The sequence below is a fragment of the Drosophila mojavensis genome, unplaced genomic scaffold, assembly GCF_018153725.1.
Source record: "Drosophila mojavensis isolate 15081-1352.22 unplaced genomic scaffold, ASM1815372v1 contig_136, whole genome shotgun sequence".
Taxonomy (NCBI): domain Eukaryota; kingdom Metazoa; phylum Arthropoda; class Insecta; order Diptera; family Drosophilidae; genus Drosophila; species Drosophila mojavensis.
This window is the reverse complement of record NW_025318667.1, coordinates 17,185,550-17,207,934: the sequence shown is the minus strand read 5'-3', so window position 1 is coordinate 17,207,934 and position 22,385 is coordinate 17,185,550. Positions and strand designations below refer to the sequence as shown.

Here is a 22,385-nt window from a genome sequence, read left to right as displayed (position 1 = left end):
GAGACGCTCTTAGCAGGCAGCCAAGCTGACGCTAGTTGCCAGCCCAGGCCAGCCCAGCCAAGAGGAAGCACTGCGGGCAGGCTACCCCAGACTCAGTCCTAATCCCATTCCCAGCCACCATTCATATCCAGCTCCACGAACTTTGTATCAAATCATAATACCTACGTAATCAGGGACTTCTGCTCCGTAAACTTTTAGCTCGACTTCTGATTCTGCTGCGGGCTGCTTTGGCTGTCTGCAATTCGTTTGCCAAATGCAATATCTCAGATAGAAATTCTGATTCGAATTATAATTAATGATTCGCCACTTCTTGATTAAACTAATTATGTAAATAATATAAAATATTTATTATATATTTTCTTGAAAGTTCAACTTAGATATGCAACATTCCCATAGAAGAATCTCTGAATGAGCTCAGTTGTTATACCCTGAACCCATTGAAAATGGGAAATCAGGGTATAATGGTTTTGTGAAAAGTATGTAACAGGCAGAAGGAATCATCGCAGACCCCATAAAGTATATATATTCTTGATCAGGACGACGAGCTGAGTCGATATAGCCCTGTCCGTCTGTCCGTCCGTCCGTCCGTCCGTCCGTCCCTCCGTCCGTCCGTCCGTCCGTATGAGCAAAAGGATCTCAGAAGATATAAGAGCTAGAGAGCTGAAATTTGGCATGCATACTCGTGTATACCATAGGCAGTACGAGTTTGCTTTATTTTTTCGATAACTCATCCGATAACTTTTTTATCGAGAATAATCGAAAAATCGACTTGGTTTTTTCAGCCTAATTTGAACACTTTTAAACCTGGAGACTTCAAATTTGCGTTGTATATAGAGTTAACGGATACAAAGATTTTGTAATTTACAGATTTTGGATACCACGCCCCCTTCGCCCCCAATTTGTAAAAAACGCATTTCAAGTACTAGAGACTTGTGCTTTAGAATGTACACACACTTTCATCATATGATTACGCTCTAAAAGTTTCATTAAGATCGTGTGTCTACAAAAGAAATTATTCAAGAAATAAATTCTCATAATATTGCCCACATTGCAGCGCAGCCTAAGCGCTGTCGCTGCTTACTGCGCAGCTAGCAGAGCGCGTGCTTATAAGTGCATGTGTATGTATGTGTGCATAAAAAAAGTCCAGAATGATTAGAATATCAGCTTGGAGGAGGGTTCAGGGTATCTCCTAGTCGAGCAGTCTCGACTGGAGCCTTCTTACTTGTTTTTGCTGTGTTTATTACAGATCTGTCCTATACATTTTGACTTAAGACTTGCTTTTTTATTGATATTATGAAAGTGATATTATATTTTGTTTTCATTAATCAAAGCTCCATAGCCAAGGCTCAACCTATTCAAGGCAGAACGAGTGAGAGCTGAGAGTGAGAGAGAAATAGAGAGAGAGAGAGAACTACAAAAATAAGATAGAATGAGAGATAGACTGAAAAGAAAAATAAGAGAGAGAGAGACGATTAGAAGGAAAATTAGAGATAGATTCGAGAGTGAAATGGCGAGAGCTATCCACAGAAAGAGATAAAGAGATAGCTGCGAGGAGACAGAGACAAAAAGCGAAAACAAGAAATAGAGAGAGAACAAAAGAGAAAGAAAAGGAGAGAGGAAGAGGAAGAGAAAGAGAAAAACACAGAAATTGAGTCAGGTAGGATAGATAGGCTAGGCAGAGAAACGGGATTGGTATGGAGCAACGAAGAATGGGAGAATGGCAAAGAAATTGGGATACTGAGAGAAGGCGAGAGAGCAATCAAGCATGAGATGAGATGGTAAATTACAGATAATGGAAAGCCATATGCAGAAAGAGAGAGAGAGAGAGAGAGAGAGAAAGAGAGAGAGAGAGAAAGATAATGATAAGCTCTCTTTAATACTTTTCTATGCGATTTACACGGATTGAAATTTTGCAAAGTCAAAGCTTTGACTGAATTTTGAATTTCATTATTAATAGAAGCAAAACTTAATTTAACTAAGGCCATATTTGCATGATAATTCTATACATAAATAGTTGTTCAACAACTCCGCTAAACACTCTACCGAAATGAACTCACTAAAAATAAACTAAAAACACTTCAGGAATTATTATTTAATTGTTGCATGAGCAGAGATGCTTCCTCTACAGTGGCTGCAGCATCTCTGGCATCATCGTCTGGCAGGCAGCATCCGTGTAATTAATTGTTCGCTTAATGGACAGCTTTAACATTTGGCGTAGAGCTTCAAATGGCTCATGCGGGGCCTTGAACTTGAACAACAATTGTCGTATAATGAAATCAAAACACATTCAAGATCGACAAAAACAAGAATTACAAAAAAAAAAAAAAAAAGCAGAAAAAGCAAAAATTAATTTTAAACAAAGTCAAATGGTCGACAAAGGCAATGCCGAGGGGTAAAAGTAAGTGCAATTAATTAAAAAAACTAGGTACCCTCACCTACACACATACACACGTGCTGGAGCGGGCATGTGTGTGAGTGTGTGTATAGGAAAGCAAATCAAGTTCAAAGTATTCACTGAAATCGACTCAGAAATACCCTGTCCCAAATGAATCGAATGCTTGACAAAATTATTGATTGATTGATAGGTTGATTGACTAATTATTGAATGATTGATGATGTAAATATAGTTAAAATTATTGAGCGAAAACTTTTGACTAAAGTCGGCTCAGAAATACCCTGTCCCAAATGAAGCGAATGTTTGAGAAAATGATTGATTGATTGATTGACTAATTATTGACTAATTGATGATGTAAATATAGTTAAAACTATTGCCCGAAATCCACTTTAAGTTATTCTGTGTCATAATGAGCTAATTGATTGAGGATTGATTGATCAACTGATTGACGATGTGTATAGGAAAGTTAACTCAAGGACAATTTGATTGTTTGACTGCCTGGCTGATTGATGATCAACGTAGAGCCTAAATTGCAAGAGAAACAAATTGAATTTTAACAACTCAGAAAAAAAGTAAAATCTTTAAATTTTTTAAATATATTTTTTCCATATGATATAAGGTATAATATAGATATAGCGCAGCTCAATTATTTATATCTCAATGGCGAAATTTACAGGGTATATTTGATATTCTACAATTGCAAATAATAGCAAAGAAAAGCAATAGAAGAATGTTAAGCGTGGTAGCTGCGACTGAATCTGATGCCGATTCAGATTCAGATTCCGATTTCGATTCTCCTGTTCCCCTCTCATTCTCTCTCACACACACACAGACATACTGTATGTGTGCTCGTTCTTCTGATTGAATTGAAAACATTTTATGCATTTGATTTGATCAAAAGAGAGGAATTGAATGCGAATGCGACTGCGATGCGAATGCGAATGCACTGCGCAAAGACAACAGCAACAGCAACAACAACAACAGCAACAACAACAGCAACAGCAACAACCGAACGAGTCATTCAAATCAATTGCTAAATGGCATTCATTCATGCAATTTGCATTGTTTCGTGTGGAACGAACGACGAGGACAACATGTGCAGTGGCAGCCTCAGTAGCCGCAGAGCTCGAGCTGGCAGCGGGAGTGGGAGAGATTGTGCGGTGGTGGGGTGGCTGGCTATGCCCATATCCATGCCTCAATTGTCATTTATTCTGCCACCTGCCACCATCACACGGACTAAAAGCAATCCTAAAGCACACACTGCAACGATTTGACAAGAGTTAATTTTGATTTCATTTGCTGGCCAGAGCCGTAGTTAGTCCATGTGTGTGGTTGACACAAAAGACCAACTAACTAACTACAAAAAAAAAAAAAAGGAAACAAACAAACAAGTAGAAACAAGTATTACAACGGCAACAGGACTGCAGGTCCTTTAAACAATCATAGAGAGAGAGAGAGAGAGTGAGTGAGAGAGCGAGAGAAACTTTGCATAACAGCAAATTAGCTAATAAAACTCACTGGTAATGTAATATGTATATACATATGTTAATATACATATGTTATGTTATATACATACATATGTATATGTTAATATAACGACAAGCTCGACCAAAGAACAAGAATACGGCAGCCCCACCAGACCTCACTCTTGATGACTTTCGCTTTCTGAAACTTGAGAAACCCATGCATGCTATGAGAGCTATGCTTCAGTTGAGTACATAAAGGCGGCAACTAGATAACAGATAAAGAAAATCACAAAAGCGATTCCTGTAAATGTTTCGACAATTATAAATAAAAAATAAAAAAACAGATAATGGTTTTATTATTATTGTATTTCTATCAGACACAGCTCAAGGTATACGAACAAAATATCCGCCCACCCAAGCCAGCTGGCAATTTAGCCACTAGAAGACTAAAAAGATTTCACCCGTTGAATCTCAGAAGAGACGGAAATGTAAAGAAAGACTAGATTTAGTAGCAATAAAGGAATTTAACCTCTCTAATAGTTATCGTTTATTGAAAAATGCGCTTTAGAGTTAAGGACAAAAGTTGCAATAAAGTTTATTAAAAAAAAAAAAATAATAATATATATATATATATATATATATATATATATATATATATATATATATATATATATATAAAAAAAAAAAACAAACAAAAATTTATTAATTATTATTGTATTTCTAACTATTTAAAAAATATTTATATATTAAAAATTATGTACTCTAAAGTGTGAAAAAAAGAAAAGTTAGAAAGATCTTGACTAGACTCTACAACATGATTCCCTGAACCCATCGAGAAACGTATATTTTGAATTATAACAAAAATCCAATCTCTATTTATACATATATATAATCTGTGTTTATTGAGACTTTAGATCAGATTATACCATATGTGATAGTAGCGACCGATAGAGACGCAAATGACTTGATTTAATTTAGTCTTTTCTCATTTACAATGAGCCGTATATACATATATGTATATATAATATACATTCAGTATAAAAACAAATGCAAATATTTAAAGAAAAATAAATAAAAATAAATATAACAACCTAATATATTTTTTTAATGTAAAAAGAATTTATACTTTTATTATGCCCTGAATCCATTAAAAATAGGAAATCATTCGTGTACTAAAATTGAGAAAATAAATAGAGTAAATAAAGTAAATGTGTTTTAAATTACTTTTTTTCATTAATTTACTTTTAAACAGACCTTGTGTAAAATGTAAATTATTTGTAATTACGTAACAAGGCGCAAAAGCTGTATTTGAAAAGGAAAAATATTTTTCAAATGCTGTAATAGAGTATGAACCAAGTTTCTTGGAAATTTAAATAAATACAAAATGTAATTGTTCAATGCGTAATTAAAATTAAATAATTAAAATTAAATTAATAGAGCAAAAAGTCTATATATTATTATATATCTAATGGTTCTGAAAGGATTTATAGCTAAATCTGTATTTGGGATATTGAAGATATCTTTCAAAACGAGTCAAGCTGTAGGTATCAATCATATGTGGTACCATCCTACATATATTATGCTCTATGTGACAGCAAATTTAGATCCTAGTATTCAATCTGAAGAGGAATATAGCTTTATCCTGCAACAGTTGCTAATTAACTGTAATTAGCTTCATCACACACATGTGTCGGGCATTGTTAGGGGCTTTTATGGAAGGAGGGAAGGTGGAAGGTGGCGGATGGAATCACATCTATTCCGGGCGCTGAACTCGACGTCCGGCCGTCCCGATGCCTTTCCTCAATGCAGAGTTTTTGCGCTTGCTTTTTGTTTTTGCTCATTTTATTTCCTTCTTTTTGTTTTGCTCTTTTTATCCATTCTTTTTTTCCAGCTGGCTTTTTATTTTGTAATTTGTTTGCCGTTTTGCTTGTAATTTGTTACAGCCTTTTTAATCTCGCATTGTTCTAAGCATCCGTTGACTGACAAACTGACGGACTGACGCCCGGACGCCCGGACGGACGGATGGACATGTTTTGGACATGGCCAGTGGGCGGACGACAGCAGTGATGGAGGCGCGGTCACAATTTAATCAACATCATAATCAGTAGCCCAGCACAGGCTATGGCTATGGCTGCATCTGCATTGTCCTGCCGGAGTCACAGCTCTGTAGTAGTTCCACTCCCCAACTCTCCCTCCCCCGCCCAGCCACGTCCCAGCAACAGTTGTAAAACTCATTTTGCGTACACATGTGTGTGTTTCTAGAGATGGGCACTTGGATGAACTACACACATACATACATGCATAAGTCACGCAACTGCATAACAGAGCTCTGTCAACTTAACAGTGTCATCGCATTATTTATTTAATAGTTGATCTTGAGCTAACAGTTCATTGATCGTGTGAGATCACACTTGCAGCTGATTCTATCATTTTGATGATAGGCAGGCACCTAACTTTTGCTACCTGTTGCCGATCAAGAAAGGAAACAAATAACTGTCGCAATTAGTTTAAATTTTTACTTTGATTTATGGAAAACACATTTTTTTATTTTTATTCTTATTTATTTATTTATTTATTTTTTTTTTTTTTTCAAATTATTATAGAGGCACACATAATATATAATATGATATGATATTAATCATGATTTTTATTATTGTGCTTTAATTTTTATTTATTTATTTTTCAAATTCTTTATTCTATATATTGCTTAATTTCATTTACTCTTATACTATATATACATATTGAGTAATATAATGTAATATTACATCATATGCATTTTAAATATGCAAAAATACTTGTCATAAAATAACTATAAACAGGTAAAAAACTATAGTTCATTATTTTTTAAATTACTTTTTACTCCGTTCTAAAATATCGTCACACAACTATTTCTACGCCCTTTAAAGCTTAGATCTGCACTGAGTTTTTATATTTTAATTATTATAACTACATGCCAGCCAGGCACCCACACTCACGCACACGCTCATACACACTCACTCACACACTCACACTCACACTGGGACTAAACAACAATGAGCCAAGGCGGTGCTTTCTCATAATTCATTTGAGAGCGCACAAAAGCGCACATGAAATTGAAATGAAATTGAAATACATATAATAATAAAAAGAAATAATAATGAGAAATGAACTATGCGAGTGTGTGTGAGACTGTGTGTGTGTGTGTGTGTGTGTGTGTGTATGCAGATGTAAATGCCGAATACAATAAAAATAATAATCAACAATGCCCTCACACACACACGCACACACACACACACATGGAGTGAAACACATGTGAGTTCACAATTCAGTTTTCATGGATTTGTGCTTTTTAATTTAGTCTGGACTTATTCTTTTGCAGCCCGTTTGAATGTGCAAAAAAAAAAAATACTTACATGCATAATGGACGAGGGTGTAAAAAATGCGGGTGATTTTCTAAAATAAAATCAAAATCAAGTCAAATTATTGAGAGCGCAAAACTCGACCGTAAGATATCCCCTAATCAATGTATGTAAATGAAAGCTACTAGAAAAAATATTATATATGTATGTATATAGATTCATTTAATGTATAATATCTTAGTTTCTTAATTTTATGATGTCATGGATTGAAAATTCCTATTTAGTCAAAATAAAATAAAGGTATATATATTCTATATGGTATCAACTTTCTTTTTGTTTGACTGTTACGTACGTACGCACAAAACGTGTATACCCTGAACTGGTGTATTTTAATAAAAACAACCCAAAGTTCACTAATTAATCACAAAAGCGTTCTTATTCGCTTTGAGGTACTTTTTCTTCAGTGAATCCCAATTGGAATACTCAAAACTTGAATCAAAATAGGTTTCAGCAATATATATGTACATATATGTATGTATATATATATTTTTTTCTGACTGACTAAATTATCAGTCTTCAATTTGAGTTGGAATCGGATATTCCAATGGGATTGCTATTACATACACTGAAATACTCCAATTGGAAAATTCTTCTTCCTGCTTTTCAAATCATATCACATACATATACGATTAATGCTTCTCTCTGGTATTGTGCAGTGAACAGAGTATTACTTGACCGAAAGTACTCGATTGCAACTGATTTGCTTTTCTCTGCCAGCTCGTCAATTTGCTGATTTGCATACGAGTGCAAAATTTCTCTTTTGACTTTGGGATCGACCAACTTGTCCAGTGACTTTTTGGCATGCGAATCGGTTTTTTCCTTTAGCGAATCGGAATACATTTTACATTTACATTGCTTTATTGCTTTCCAACATGTGCATTTAGAAGGCATAACAACATAAACAAGACGTTGGGTACGAGTTGAGTACTTGTTTATATGCATATACATATATGTATATACATACAACTACATATATATGTACATATGTATGTCGCGCCTATAATTTATAATATTCTATATTTCAATTTAATCAATTATTACTTCAAAATACTAAAAATGTTAGATTTATTAGAGAAAAATTGAGCTGTATGAAAAGTCTTCTAAAATATATTCTATATAGTATATGTATATAAAATATCAACTTATATGATATCATGCTCTATATGCATATTCGATAACATGAAGCTATCTATGTGTTAGCATTCACTCTTGAAGACCTCCAATTGAAATAAAAAAAAAAAAGCTTCCAATATTTTTTTAGTATTTCTTTTTCGCATTTCTCAAGATTTTCTAACTCAATTTCTTGTGTTGATATCATAAAATCTATAATACAAACTAGAAAAAAAGAGCATTCGTAGCTCGTTGCAGGTTTGAAAAACTTTACATTATTTGATTTGATTTTTATTCTTTATTCAGCTCGCGGGTCGCTGTTATTCTCTTGTTTTTGTTTTTGTTTTTATTTTTATCAGGTCGGCCCCATTTGTGTTTGCCCCATATGACAGCGGGACAGCTGCAGCTGCAGAAGCGTTGCTCAAACGCCAATATACACACCTCGCATACCCATGTTCATGTTCATGCCCCTGCCCCTACCCCTGCCCATGCCGCTGCCCCTGACCATGCCCAACCCCTGCCGCCCACACTCTAAGCCCCATTTCGCCGCACTGAAGTGCAAAGCATAACAGTGAAAATGACAATAGCAATAACAGCAATAACACAACATCGCCCTTTGGCTCTGCCTATGGCAAAGCAAAGCGCAGCGCAACGCTTGAGCGGCGACGCCGACGCCGACTCCGACGCCTGCGTCCGCTGCCAGAATCAATGGGACAACAATAAGCTCCGCTGATAACCAAGTCTTTTCAGCATTTAATTTAGTTTCAGTTCGGTTTTGGCATTGCGCCCATTTGCATGGTTTGCTCATTGGCGCTGTGAATTAATTTTTTGCATTTAAATTTTTTGTTTTGTTTTGTTTTGTTTTCTGTGTTCTTATCCTTAGTGCGAAAGAAAGGCGGCACAACATGATTCTTAACAGCTGCAATCGCTGTTATCTGACGCTGTTACTTTGTGTGGCAGCAGCTGCAGCAGGCTCAGTGCCCGATGACAGCGGCGAAAGCGGTCCCACCACTAGAAGGTTTGCAAAAAAAAAAAAAACAGTGCTGCCAATTTGAAATTTGAAATGATTAACAGACATGTGCGTATGTATGATACATGATCATGTTAAAGGCCGAAGCAAGTTCTGTAGTGAATGCATATGCATTGTACAAACATTTATAAATATTTGATGGACATGAATATACTTATTTATTTCGTAAATGACTAATTGTCATATTCAAGAAACAAAAAAAACCAAAAAAAAAAAAAAAAAAAAACAAACAACAACACAGAGAAAAATATTGATCAACAAAATATCTATCGCACTTATTATCTGAGCGGACTGAAAAAAGAAACATTAAGCTTAATATAGGCACACACAATATAAATTGACAGTTAAAATATTTGAAACTCGAATATTATGATTAGGGGAAGATTAATAGGAAAATATTGCTAATCGATTTCGAAATCACAAGCTTTGCGTGTGCTCTGCTTCAAATAGAAACTTAAATGATATAATCAATCTATATGTAGATATATTCATGTACATATGGACGCTTTACCGTATAAGACTTTTGACACTTGACTTTTGTAGTCCAGAGTACAAACAATTGACAAACCTAAAGCTAAAGCTCGCATATTTAACAAAGCAAATGTGTGAGATCTATGAGCTATAAAGAAGCGGAAGTATGAAACAGATGCATAATGCATGTGGACTAGGCATTTGATGGGGGGACTAGGGCATCTCCATGTCAGGCACTCAGCACTTGGCTCGTCCTACTGATGATTTCAAATGATTACAGCAAATGGCTCTGCGACTCGACAGATCTTTGTCTGCCAGAGGAGAGCCTGTTGCCGGGCGAAGGGCATGAACAGCCCAGACATCGGTATGAGAGTCAGCGGGATTGCCGTCTGTCTTGTGGCAAATACGGAGCCATTTGGCCAATGCCGACCGGTGAATGCAGCCTGTCGCATGACCGTGTGCCCTTCGATCCGTGGAAGGTGCGCTTCAATGTGGTGGCCCCCAACGAGGTGACCACGCAGTTTCTGCGCGAGACGAATCGCTTGTTTGTGAGCAATCTGCTCAAGGAGTGCATCCGCAACTGCACGCTGGCCGCCAGCAAGGAGGTGCTGGTCAAGGCGACGGTGACCGACAGCAGCCTGGTGCTGGATTGGAAAACAGACGAGAGCTATATGATAGTGGTGCGCACCACCGATAAAGTTAGCTTTGTGGACATCAAGGCGGCGACAGTGTACGGCGCGCGGTTCGCATTCGAGACGCTCAGCAATCTAGTAACGGGAAGTGTGACGAACGGACTGCTATTGGTGAGCTCAGCTCGGGTCACCGATCAGCCCGTCTATCCACATCGGGGCCTGCTGCTGGACACCTCCCGCAACTTTTTGCCTTTGCGCTATATTCGCAACACCCTGGATGCAATGGCTGCCTCCAAGATGAATGTGCTGCACTGGCATGTGGTGGACACGCACAGCTTTCCGCTGGAAATAACACGCGTGCCGGAAATGCAACGATATGGCGCGTACTCGAATGCACAGACCTACTCCCATACGGATGCTCTTAATCTGGTGAAGTATGCCCGTTTGCGAGGCATTCGCATCATCATGGAGATTGACGGACCCTCGCACGCTGGCAGCGGTTGGCAGTGGGGTCCCTCAGCCGGGCTGGGCAACATGTCCGTCTGCCTGAACCAATCGCCCTGGCGCAACTACTGCGTCCAGCCGCCATGTGGCCAGCTGAATCCAATCAACGATCACATGTATGCGGTGCTTAAAGAAATATTTGCAGATATCGCCGAGCTGGGTGCACCCGAAGAGACCATACACATGGGCGGCGACGAAGTGTTCATACCCTGCTGGAACCGAACCGAAGAGATCACCACCCAAATGAAGGCCAGGGGCTACGATCTAAGCCAGGAGAGCTTCTTGCGCCTCTGGTCGCAGTTCCATCAGCGCAACGTAAAGGCCTGGGACGATATTAATCTCCAGATGTATCCCAGCGTGAGGGAACCAAAACCAGTCATACTCTGGTCCAGTAAACTGACCGATCCCGAGTACATTGAACAGATGCTGCCCAAGGAGCGCTTCATCATACAAACCTGGGTGGCTGCTCAGAGCCCGCTCAATAGGGAGCTGCTCCGAAAGGGCTATCGCATCCTAATCTCCACGAAGGATGCTTGGTATTTGGATCACGGTTTCTGGGGCAATACCCAATACTATAACTGGCGCAAGGTTTACGACAATGCGCTACCAATAGACGCACCCAACAATCAGAAGCGACAAGTGCTGGGTGGCGAGGTGTGCATGTGGAGCGAGTATGTGGATCAAAATTCTTTGGGTAAGTCTTAGCTAAACTGTGCTCTACCTCAACTAACAATTTCCATTTACAGAGGCTCGCATCTGGCCAAGAGCGGGTGGCGCCGCTGAGCGCCTTTGGTCGAATCCCAAGTCATCGGCCTACTTGGCTGAGCGTCGATTCTATAGGTATCGGGAGCGACTTATAGCACGCGGCATCCATCCAGATGCTGTATTGCCACACTGGTGTGTTCTTCACGAAGGACAATGCCTTTAAATAAAATTTTGTTATTTGTACCATGTTGGAAAAAAAAAACAACAATATTAAAAACATTTTTATTACATATTTTGGTAGTTTTATCAAGTAGAAATCAACATACATATATGCATGTACATATGTACAATTCCACAGCTTCGGCATGATTTAAATTCCTAACGGCCATTTTCAGCGCAATCAGCTGTTGACGTAGTAAACATGGTAACGTGAGTCAGCTGTTTTTATATGCTCTGGTAGCCCAGGAGACAAGCTATTTATCTGAATCAGCTGTTTTGAATATGATCTGGCAGCCCTGCCAATTAACTACTGTTTGTCAACAAGAGCGGTTTGTCCGTCAGTCTGGCAGCCCCGCGAATTCCAAATTTGTAATTTGTACACACAGCCGGTGAATTCCAAAGTAAAATCTCATCAATTTTAATAGCAAAATGTTTTTACTGCTTTATGCAGCTTACTTTGTAAGCTTTCTGCAGTTGGGCCAAGCTACCTATCCAGATTGTCACGACAGTGACAACAGGAGCAGCAATGGCACTGTTCTACCCGTCGTACTATGGCACGGAATGGGTGACACTTGTTGTTTTCCATTCAGTATGGGCTCTATTAAGAAACTAATCGAGGAGCATACCAACGGCACCTATGTGCGATCCTTGGAAATAGGTGCAAACATTGTTTTGGACTATGAGAGTGGCTTCTTTATACATCCGAACAAGCAGGTGGACTACGTATGCAAACAGCTGGCTGAGGATGAAAAGCTGGCCAATGGGTACAATGCCATTGGCTTTTCTCAGGGCGGCCAATTTTTGTATGTTGAATTGAATTGAATTCCGTTGACAGAAATATGCTAACAAATAGTTCTTCACAGACGAGCGGTGGCCCAGCGTTGTCCCAATCCGCCAATGCGGGTGCTCATCAGCCTGGGCGGCCAGCATCAGGGCATCTACGGATTGCCAAAGTGTCCCACGCTTAGCGTCAGCAGCTGCGAATATATTACCAAACTGCTCAACTATGCGGCCTACGAGGAGTAAGTGCTATGAGTAGCCATTATTGCATTGACTCTGATGTTGGCTCTTTTCTCAGCTGGGTCCAGAACGAACTGGTGCAGGCCACATACTGGCATGATCCGCTTCACGAGAACAGCTATCGACTGAAGAGCAGCTTCCTGGCGGACATCAACAATGAACTGTACATAAATGAACGCTACGCAGAGAATCTAATGAAGCTAAGGAAGTAAGCACAGCTATCGAGTTTCTATTGGACTTTCGTTGACTCGAATAACTGCATTGCAGGTTTGTAATGGTCAAGTTCCTCAATGACACCATTGTGCAGCCCAAGGAGTCGCAGTGGTTCGAGTTCTATGCACCTGGCCAGGACAAGCACATACTGCCGCTCAACGAGAGCAAAGTCTTCAAAAATGTGAGCTATATTATTAACCCGCATATAAAGTGCATTATTAAATTGCTAATTTGCCCACAGATTGGCTTGGAGCAAATGCATATATGCAAGAAGCTGCACTTCCTCAGCGTTGAGGGTGATCATCTGGCCATATCCAAGGAGTGGTTTGTGAAGGAGCTCGTGCCGCTGCTACTCGAAACATACTAAGAATATCAGCCCCGCCCTCTACCACAGCTGTGTCGTCTCACGAGCTCAAACAAAGAAACGTTTTAATAGCATACATATATAAGCTGAATGACGTACGATATGACATATAAATAGAGTTGCTACAATATTCTACATATATGTATATGTATATGTATATGTATATTTATTAGATGTGTTAAGCTGGTAGTTAATATTAATAAATATTTACGGGAAATATTTAATTCAAGGCAGTCGCGTGATCCGACTATGATTCATACGCATATCGTAATCATATTAATAACGTTCTTGATATCTACATACATACTGTGTATTTATATGTAAAGAGTATATATAGTGTATACATATATATACGCACATATATAGGTATATATATATTATATAGCTATGTACAATTAGCAGTTAACAAAAGCTTATTGACAACCATAGAATTATAGGATTTACATTTGAAATTTAATAGATTAAAGCAAAACAAATGGATATCCAAAACCAGCACAGATCCAGTGTAGCACAGAAATCGTTGTGCATGGCGTAATATGGGTGTGATTATGGTGACGGTGCTTCAGAGTAGGACTTCATGCTGTTGCCTTATTGCTAGATGCTCCACATCCACAAAGCATTGGGGGACAGCGACATTAGCAGCAAGCACATCATAATTTGGACTTTGTATTCGTATTACGTGCGAAGAAGATTTCGGGATCCTTGAGAGGACGCTGAATCTCGCGATAATTGTTGACTATTTTCTTGGACTCATCTTTGGGGCATGATTGCAGGTTCCGGAATACGCTCACCTATGTAATAGATGGACTCTGTGTTACTCGGCTCGGGCTTGGATTCTCAGGTGCGCTGGCTACTCACCTGTCCTCGCGAAACGTAAATGGGCGTGCGGTAAATTATCCACGTGACACTCTCAAAGTACGGCGCCGTTGTCAACGAGCCTTTATATGTGTAATAGTGTTTGCTTAGCTCCTGCAGACCTATCCAGGAAAGGCAATCTGCAAATGGACGAAACCAGAAACAGATTAAATCAGCAGAGTTCATTGGTAATTGTATGGCGAGCATGTCTTACCCGAATCGAGAGATGCGCTTGTGTGTATCTTTTGGACGATGCGTATGCCTTCGGTGATCTTCTTGAATTCGGGGCAATCCTTGTCGCCGCAGGCCTGAATGAAGAATGCAACAACCGCCAGTCCGTCCGGTTTGTTTTTAGCTTCCGAGAAGTCCTTGTACTTGGCATTGTAGTGCACAGCGTGCGCCTCCATCGAATACTTCATGCCCTCCAGCGTGTGCTCGCACCCAGACTCATCCGAGTCCGACCAGTGAAAGTGCAGCTGCTCGAACACATACTTATCCGAGCCGAGTCCGCCCCCGATGATATATGGCTGTTGCTTGCGCTTGCTAAATGTGACCATGGCCGAGGTGCCAGTGTTTTGAACACGGGCCACGCCGACCGGCTCCCAATGGCCATGATACTCGAGCGGATCAACGTCATCAATATGCTCGATAGCACGATTGCTAATCTCAATGGGCGACTGCACGGGCATACTGTGTAGTCTATCGGCTCTGAACTGGCTGCTCTGGCTGCTCTGGCTGCTCCGACCCGCTACCTATCTATGTAATATTCGCGGCGTTCAAGTATTTCTTCTTCCTCAGCTTGTAGACACGCCCGCGATCGGCAGCGCTGGCGTCGTCCAAGTGCTCGGCTGACAGAGGTGGCGCTTCCGGCGGCGACGTCGTGATGGCGATTGTTATCCTCGACGCCGGCGTGTGGAAGGAAGAAGTGTGACGGCTCTAAATCGAGCCCGCCCGTCCAATTCGATTAGATCTCCGCGCCGGCCCTAGCTGCCTGAAATGGAAATGAAATAATAATAATAAAAAAATCAACATGCAAATGTCAATCAGTAATTGAAAAAAACTAAAACTAAACATGAAAATGAAAATAGGAAAACTCTATTAATTGGAAAACTGTCAACTCGTGCCGCACAATAAAAGCAATTAAATGATTCAATGCTTCCGTGACCAGCTGCCCACCAGCTGGCCAGGAGCAGCCCAGGCTTTATCCCTTTATTAGCAGCAATTGTAATCGACACCTGCGACAGTGCATCCAACCGCCCCCAATGCCCCCAAGGCCTCTCAATGTCCCCCGCTTCGCATCCGTATTTGATGAGCCATTTGAGAAATTGAAATGGTTTGTGTAAATGTCTTCATTAGCCGACAATGGACAATCCGGCAAATCAACAAACCAATCGCCATTCCCCCTGCCCCCCGCTTTAAATATTTACGCGCCTCCCTCCCGCTGGCTTTAGCCTTCGTTTGTCTTGTTTGCACCTTTCGCAGCGTCGACTCAATGGATTCGTTAGCTAATCGACAGCTGTTGCATATTTCATAAGTGACAACTGATAGGCCACAAAACGCAGACGACGCTTTCGAAATTGCGTGTTCTGCATTTTCAGTGTATCAATTGAAGCGACCAATTGCCCCTATTTGTATACCCATTGAAACCGGGCTGACAACAGAAATGAAAAGGCCGAATGGTATTAGGACAGCGCAAGCAGCACACAATAGAAAGTTTCTGGAATAACAAATCGATTTATAGAATTATGCATCTCCTCATATGTATATCCAAATTTTCGGCTTTATAACTGAGTTCAATTCAATTTCTATTGCTAATCGTCTATAACATTGTCCTTTGGCCAACTCATACTACATATGTACATATGTATCATAAGACTCATACTATATATGTATATAAGAAATAATTGTCATATAGCTTACATAGATATCAGGAAGTTTTATATATCATAAATTCTTGTACAATATTATACATATAGATAAATATCGATAATCCTAGCAAAACTTGATATCACCTATCATATCATATACGACTTTTTAAGTATCCAAGAAACTGTAACGAATTTGTGTCATTTGAACAACTTGAAACCTAAGGCTGAGGGCAATTATCGTAATATCATATTGTCTACACAGTTATCGGAAGTAAAAAAGAGAACGTTTTATGTTACATATTATTCAGTAGAATATTATACTATATGTATATGAAAGTGGATAAATTTTGTAGATCTTATAAAAGGTCTTATAATAACATAAATATAATACTCAGAAATCTGTATATTGTTCAGTTAAGCCAGAATTTCATTACTAAACAAATCTCAAATTAAAACTTAGTAGAATCCAATTTTAACGACGCTCAAGAGACCGTTGTTATACCAGGCAGACGCTATAGCCGTATAAGTTTGCTCATAAAATTTGTCTGGGGACCAGAATTTTCGTCGCTATAACCGTACAGACGCTATAAGCGGAGTCGTTACTGTACAAAGTAATAAAGAAGATTCTATGTTGTCCCAGAGACGAAATTGGGATTCACCCATCTAAAGAATTAATTGCCAACATAGTGGAAATATGATATCCACTTGCTGGCACACTTAATAGTATTCATTTTAATTTTCTAACCATATAATCAGGTTATCAGAGATCAAGAGCTTAAGAGCTGGTCATAAATAATGCTGAAGGCATTAAAGAGTGCTTTAAGAGTTTTTAGCACAGATATGCATACATGAATTGATTAAATCAAATATGGTTTTAATTTGACGTTTATACAATGCACCACTCAATATTGCCCGCTAAGCCTAATCGGGGCTACTCGACAGACCGCCCACAACTGGTGGGGGAGGTGGTATCACTACCTGCTGATTGGTGGTTCGACGGCTTGTAGACTGTGAATTTATGGCAGATACTTTAAGCTTATATGGCTATTATAGGTACATATATATCGGTATGTGTGTGTGTGTCTGTGGCATGTGCTCATATCAGAGGCAGTCACTGATAAGCCAAGGAGGTCGCCGAATCAGCGGTAATTATTTGCTCAGATGTTTCGCCTGGTCACAGTCAATTAATTATGAGCGAACCATTCGCAAGGTAACCCTGACAAGAATTTCAAACTTTCCGCTCGCTGTGGGAGTGTCAAGTATTCTCTGTTGGTCTTTGGACTCGAAATTGGAGATTTGAACAGAACTGAGAACAGAATGGGGCTCGATTTGATATCTTATCATGCATCTTGGGCGAATGCAGTATATGGCTGGGCCCGTGGCTGTGGCTACATGCGTCATCAGACACCCAAGACAAACATATTAATCCAATATCAACGTTATACATGAATGAGTGTTATATAACCAACGCACAATTTGTATGCGGCTTGTGCCAAATTATATATTTGCTTCAATTGGTTCAAGAGCTCAAGAGATTCATATCTTACATTCGGATCATACGCTTATCTATACGCTTTACCAAAGTTCCCAAATTATATTCTCATTTATTTGCTTTTCTTTGGTTCTTTCAAACGAATATTCCTGATTTGATTAGAATTATGTTCGATTCGCGTAATTGAATTGTCCATTTTGGATGTAAATCGGTTGACGTACTCCTGAAAGATATATCATTTGTAAGTCGCTTTGTCAACAAGATAAAGATACGGTTATATAGAAACACATACCTGACCCTGTACCGCCCACGACTCAGACATCCTTCATGAAAATTCTTATCTAAATGAGCTTACACAGTTAATGGTTTAATAAGCAGGGCCCAATATATTTATCTATCTACGATATTTTATTCGGTATTATCTATTATTATGCACAAATAAAACAGCAAAAAACCAAAAAATGGACATTGAGATAAGGGAAAGGTACGTTCTCAATGCTGTCGAATGGAACTCTGATTGAAGTACTGTTATATATGTATATAAATATACATATAATCTATAGAGATAGAAATAGAAATATAGAGAAGTAGCTTGAAACGATGTGGAAAATGTACGGACAATAGTCAAGTGGCGTTTAGATACATTAGTTAAGGTCATGTGACGGCAGTTATCTGACGGATTGATGGATCAGCCGAGCAACTTCGGAAAGAAAGTGTAGTTAATTGGTAAGCCTTGACATATCATTTTATACATACATGTTCAGGTATGTATGTCATTTGAGTGACTATATATAACACATACACTCACACACACTGTCACACCTGATTGTATTGAGTAATTACTTAAGTAAGGCTACAGCTGTGATAAACCTTATCAGCTGGATCAACGATGAAAGAGTCGCACTTGCAAGGAAAAACAAATATACAGATATCGGATACAAATGAGAGTGAGAGAGAAACAATTAAGTAATAACAGTGGAACGGCAATTGAATACGCTTCCAAAGCAGTCGAGAGTAAATAGAGCCTCAAACATCCAGGTAGCATGCAAATGTAGCTCAGGTTAGCTACGCAATGACCTCATCCAGGTGGCATGCGTTTTGTGGAAAGGAAAGCAACAGGAGTAACATAGGCGATAGCAGCAGGAGCAACAACAGCAACAGCAACATCAACATCAACATCGACCAAATAACAGCACTCCCTCGCCCCCTCTAGAAACCTCTCGAAACTATGCGAATCCTCTGCAAATACTTGAATGTCAGTCACAAAAAAAAAAAAAGATAATAAAGCAAAATACAAGCCAAAAGCTCAAATTGACTAGCATTATACTTGTTGTATAATTATATAATTAATAAATATATATAATTTAAGAGAGTCCACTATTTACAACAGGGTATGCCCAATGTTGATGTTGGACAGCTGTTATTGTAGCTGCTGCTCCCTAAGCAAATCAATAATTGAGCGGCAAGTGCAGTGTCACCCACCCATATACACTCACACACTTACACGAATGTATTTGTGTGCGCGTGTGTAGCTGACCTTCGTACTGGCATTTGGGGGGCAAGCGGCTAGCGGCAAATGTGATGCCGGGCTGGAAAATGTTATTAGCGAAGTGGAGAGAGAAATTATATTTCCGAATCGACTAGCCATTTTACACCTTTAGCTACAATGTTATTATTTTTGAAACGCAATTAAAATGCTCACTGTTACAATAACACCAACAGTCGCTCTCACTCTGCCGGCATAGTTTTACTGTTGTTGCTTTTTTTGACATTTCGCTGAGCAGACAGACATTTTTAATAACAGAGATGCTCCGAAGTACTCGACATAATACATTTACATATCTATGTGTGTGTACTTACGCACACATCTAGATGAATGCATGTGTATATAGATGTGCCAATGTATTCATGCCATGTAGATAACTGACTAATCACACACACAGCGATACATAACACAATGTATGCACGTACATATGTATTGCACGTACATATATACATATATGTAATTGTATGTCCGATTTGTATTAGTATATTTACCTGTTGATTTTGACTTGCTTTTGCTTTTGCACTTTGTAGCCGCCGTTGCTGTCGTCTTCCGATCAATTAAAAAAAAAAAAATAACGGAGACAAATAATGTATGTAAATACAAGGAAATATGTTGACACACGCGCACCCAATTGCTTTTGGTTTTTTTAAGAGTTTTGTTTTTTTTTTTTTTTCTTGTTATTTTTGATTAATATTTATTTGTATATATTATTGAGTGCCAACAACAAATAACGCATTGTCAATGCCTTTAATATTGCGTTAGAAAAAAATAAAGCACCGAACGAGGACAAGAAACAACGCAGTGTTGACAAAAACTAAGCGCAACAGAAATCGGATGTTAATTAACAGTTTCAATAACACTTCCAGAATCCGTTGAAACCTGAAAATAAATTCTGTTAACAAGCTGTTCGCTGGCATATATATATAATAATTCTAGTAGTTTTTATTAATATTTGAAATGTGACCAGCCTAAAACATAGCGATAGCTATATATCGATATCTTACTTCAGGCACGACTTTATTAAAAATATAATGATTTTCATATGTTTAATAAATGCTTCGAATACAAATTTATTCGAAAATTATGTCAAACAATCTTAGTTGTCGGCAGTTAAAGCTCATATTTTTAAATTGGTTTTGCGTTTTTTTAAGCTGTAATAAATAATTTCTTAATAGTAATTATTATTATCGCGGCTTTTTCAAGAATATCGACATTTTGCGTATGCGTATAAAAATACGATATATGTGACGTTGAAATTTAATCGCATCTATTTCATGAAATTGCAGCTCTGTCTTTAATACTGTTTATCGATTACACACAAGTCGCAGAACGCAGAGTACTTTCGGACGTGTATCTTTTTCAATAGAGTAAATTTTAATTTCTATTTCTTAGAGTCGAGTTCGTTGCGTCTTTTTTCTTAACAAAGACACCATAAATTCAAATCAAGTAAATCTTGTTTTAAACGGAACTTCACACTTTTCCAAATTTGTTCAAATCTTACATTTTATTTGTAGCTGTGGTAAGTAAGCGTGACAAGGCAATATACACGAACTTTCTGGGGGAAAACAAATTATACTTCAATAGCATTATGATTTTTCAGATTTAAAAGAATTCTTGGTTATTTTGTTATTTCACAATTCAAAGTTTACATGAGCGTGTGTGTGTGTGTGTGTGTGTGTGAGTAGGTTTTGTGTAATCGGACGGATGCTTTATTTACAGTAAACGCAACGAACACACGCACGCACACGCACACACATACATACGCATGCTTGCTTGCACATATTTAAATACATCCCGCTAAGTTTTTAGCATAAAAAGTAAAACATGTATATATGTATAGCGTTTGTAACAATGGCTGAATTTCTTTGCAGATCAACATGCCTAGTATCAAATTGCAATCGTCTGATGAAGAAATTTTCGATACCAATATTGAAATAGCGAAGTGCTCCGGCACTATTCGCACCATGTTAGAGGATTGTGGCATGGAGGATGATGAGAATGCGATCGTGCCGCTGCCGAATGTGAATTCAACAATATTGAGAAAGGTGTTGACTTGGGCCACCTATCACAAGGATGATCCACAGCCCACCGAGGATGATGAGAGCAAAGAGAAGCGCACCGATGACATCACATCCTGGGATGCAGATTTTCTCAAAGTGGACCAGGGCACACTATTCGAACTGATCTTAGCCGCCAACTATTTGGATATCAAGGGGTTGCTGGAACTAACCTGCAAGACCGTGGCCAATATGATTAAGGGCAAGACACCCGAGGACATCCGAAAAACGTTTAACATTAAGAAGGATTTCACTCCGGCCGAGGAGGAGCAGGTGCGCAAGGAGAACGAATGGTGCGAGGAGAAGTAATTTTAGCTTGCCCAGCTTGTCGCGAAATGGTATATGGCTTCGTTATTAATCTGAGATCCCATAACAAAAATTTGCAAATTCAAAAGGATGAGATACGTTAAAATCTCAAGCAACTCAAAAATTGCTTGAACCATTGCGTATTAATATAACTTTTTATCTAGTTTATGTATAAGGTTGAATACACCCATGAAATATTTTTTCTTAAAAACCAAATTTAATTATATACGAACATGAGCAGAAGAAAATAGCAATAAAATGTAAACAGCGGTTAAACATGCGTAAATGATCAGACATATACATAATTACTATACACATGTACACACATATATGTATACACACAGGATATTTATAATCCTACTGAATCATAATAAGATTGGCATACCTTAAAACAGTCCTTTCTCGATTAAGTATTATCGGTTCGAAGTTTATCTTGACCATATATATCTCAACACAGTTTATTGAAGTATATAAAATAGAAGAAAGAACTATATTTCTTTTTTTTTAAACATACAAACTTCATTTCAATCATCCTTAATTTTGTTTCTTATTTACTAATGTGTATCATTTAACAGAAATCAAATGAATAAAACATAATCTAGATTAGAACTTAATAATCTATTAATTAATCATTTTGTAGTTTTTTGTAGACTTGCAGCCATCAAGCAATATATACTATACATATAAATATATAAATAAACTCGCCTTAACAGAAATGGTCTATTGGATATTTG

The 22,385-nt window shown here is 38.4% G+C and overlaps 4 protein-coding genes across 4 annotated transcripts; 3 read left to right on the top strand and 1 right to left on the bottom strand.

Moving 5' to 3' along the window:
- The first annotated feature begins 9,123 nt into the window (after positions 1 to 9,123).
- Positions 9,124 to 12,003, top strand: LOC6584062 (chitooligosaccharidolytic beta-N-acetylglucosaminidase). The gene is made up of 3 exons (XM_002009686.4): positions 9,124 to 9,387; positions 10,151 to 11,700; positions 11,753 to 12,003. The coding sequence occupies exons 1-3, from the start codon at positions 9,275 to 9,277 to the stop codon at positions 11,932 to 11,934; spliced, it is 1,845 nt and encodes a 614-aa protein (XP_002009722.1). The 5' UTR covers positions 9,124 to 9,274; the 3' UTR covers positions 11,935 to 12,003.
- A 248-nt stretch (positions 12,004 to 12,251) lies between these two features.
- On the top strand, positions 12,252 to 13,697 carry LOC6584061 (palmitoyl-protein thioesterase 1). The gene is made up of 5 exons (XM_002009685.4): positions 12,252 to 12,733; positions 12,794 to 12,952; positions 13,009 to 13,158; positions 13,218 to 13,344; positions 13,405 to 13,697. Exons 1-5 carry the CDS (start codon positions 12,360 to 12,362, stop codon positions 13,528 to 13,530), a joined length of 936 nt encoding a protein of 311 aa, XP_002009721.1. The 5' UTR covers positions 12,252 to 12,359; the 3' UTR covers positions 13,531 to 13,697.
- Positions 13,698 to 13,848: 151 nt separating this feature from the next.
- Positions 13,849 to 20,106, bottom strand: LOC6584060 (carbonic anhydrase 2). The gene is made up of 4 exons (XM_002009684.4): positions 19,780 to 20,106; positions 14,597 to 15,373; positions 14,386 to 14,522; positions 13,849 to 14,318 (listed from the first exon to the last, which is right to left on the bottom strand). The coding sequence occupies exons 2-4, from the start codon at positions 15,069 to 15,071 to the stop codon at positions 14,178 to 14,180; spliced, it is 753 nt and encodes a 250-aa protein (XP_002009720.1). The 5' UTR covers positions 15,072 to 15,373; positions 19,780 to 20,106; the 3' UTR covers positions 13,849 to 14,177.
- A 487-nt stretch (positions 20,107 to 20,593) lies between these two features.
- On the top strand, positions 20,594 to 22,260 carry LOC6584059 (S-phase kinase-associated protein 1). The gene is made up of 2 exons (XM_002009683.4): positions 20,594 to 20,807; positions 21,160 to 22,260. The coding sequence occupies exon 2, from the start codon at positions 21,166 to 21,168 to the stop codon at positions 21,652 to 21,654; it is 489 nt and encodes a 162-aa protein (XP_002009719.1). The 5' UTR covers positions 20,594 to 20,807; positions 21,160 to 21,165; the 3' UTR covers positions 21,655 to 22,260.
- Positions 22,261 to 22,385: the final 125 nt, after the last annotated feature.

What these genes read in the sequence shown, in the direction of transcription:
- LOC6584062 (XM_002009686.4), top strand. Translation starts at nt 9,275, where the DNA reads ATGATTCTTAACAGCTGCAATCGCTGTTATCTGACGCTGTTACTTTGT. An exon ending in AGCGGTCCCACCACTAGAAG is followed by an intron (nt 9,388 to 10,150) that starts GTTTGCAAAAAA and finishes AAATGATTACAG; the next exon opens with CAAATGGCTCTGCGACTCGA. An exon ending in TGTGGATCAAAATTCTTTGG is followed by an intron (nt 11,701 to 11,752) that starts GTAAGTCTTAGC and finishes TTCCATTTACAG; the next exon opens with AGGCTCGCATCTGGCCAAGA.
- LOC6584061 (XM_002009685.4), top strand. Translation starts at nt 12,360, where the DNA reads ATGTTTTTACTGCTTTATGCAGCTTACTTTGTAAGCTTTCTGCAGTTG. An exon ending in TCTCAGGGCGGCCAATTTTT is followed by an intron (nt 12,734 to 12,793) that starts GTATGTTGAATT and finishes AGTTCTTCACAG; the next exon opens with ACGAGCGGTGGCCCAGCGTT. An exon ending in AACTATGCGGCCTACGAGGA is followed by an intron (nt 12,953 to 13,008) that starts GTAAGTGCTATG and finishes CTCTTTTCTCAG; the next exon opens with CTGGGTCCAGAACGAACTGG.
- LOC6584060 (XM_002009684.4), bottom strand. Translation starts at nt 15,071, where the DNA reads ATGCCCGTGCAGTCGCCCATTGAGATTAGCAATCGTGCTATCGAGCAT. An exon ending in AAGCGCATCTCTCGATTCGG is followed by an intron (nt 14,523 to 14,596) that starts GTAAGACATGCT and finishes GTCCATTTGCAG; the next exon opens with ATTGCCTTTCCTGGATAGGT. An exon ending in TTTACGTTTCGCGAGGACAG is followed by an intron (nt 14,319 to 14,385) that starts GTGAGTAGCCAG and finishes TCTATTACATAG; the next exon opens with GTGAGCGTATTCCGGAACCT.
- LOC6584059 (XM_002009683.4), top strand. Translation starts at nt 21,166, where the DNA reads ATGCCTAGTATCAAATTGCAATCGTCTGATGAAGAAATTTTCGATACC.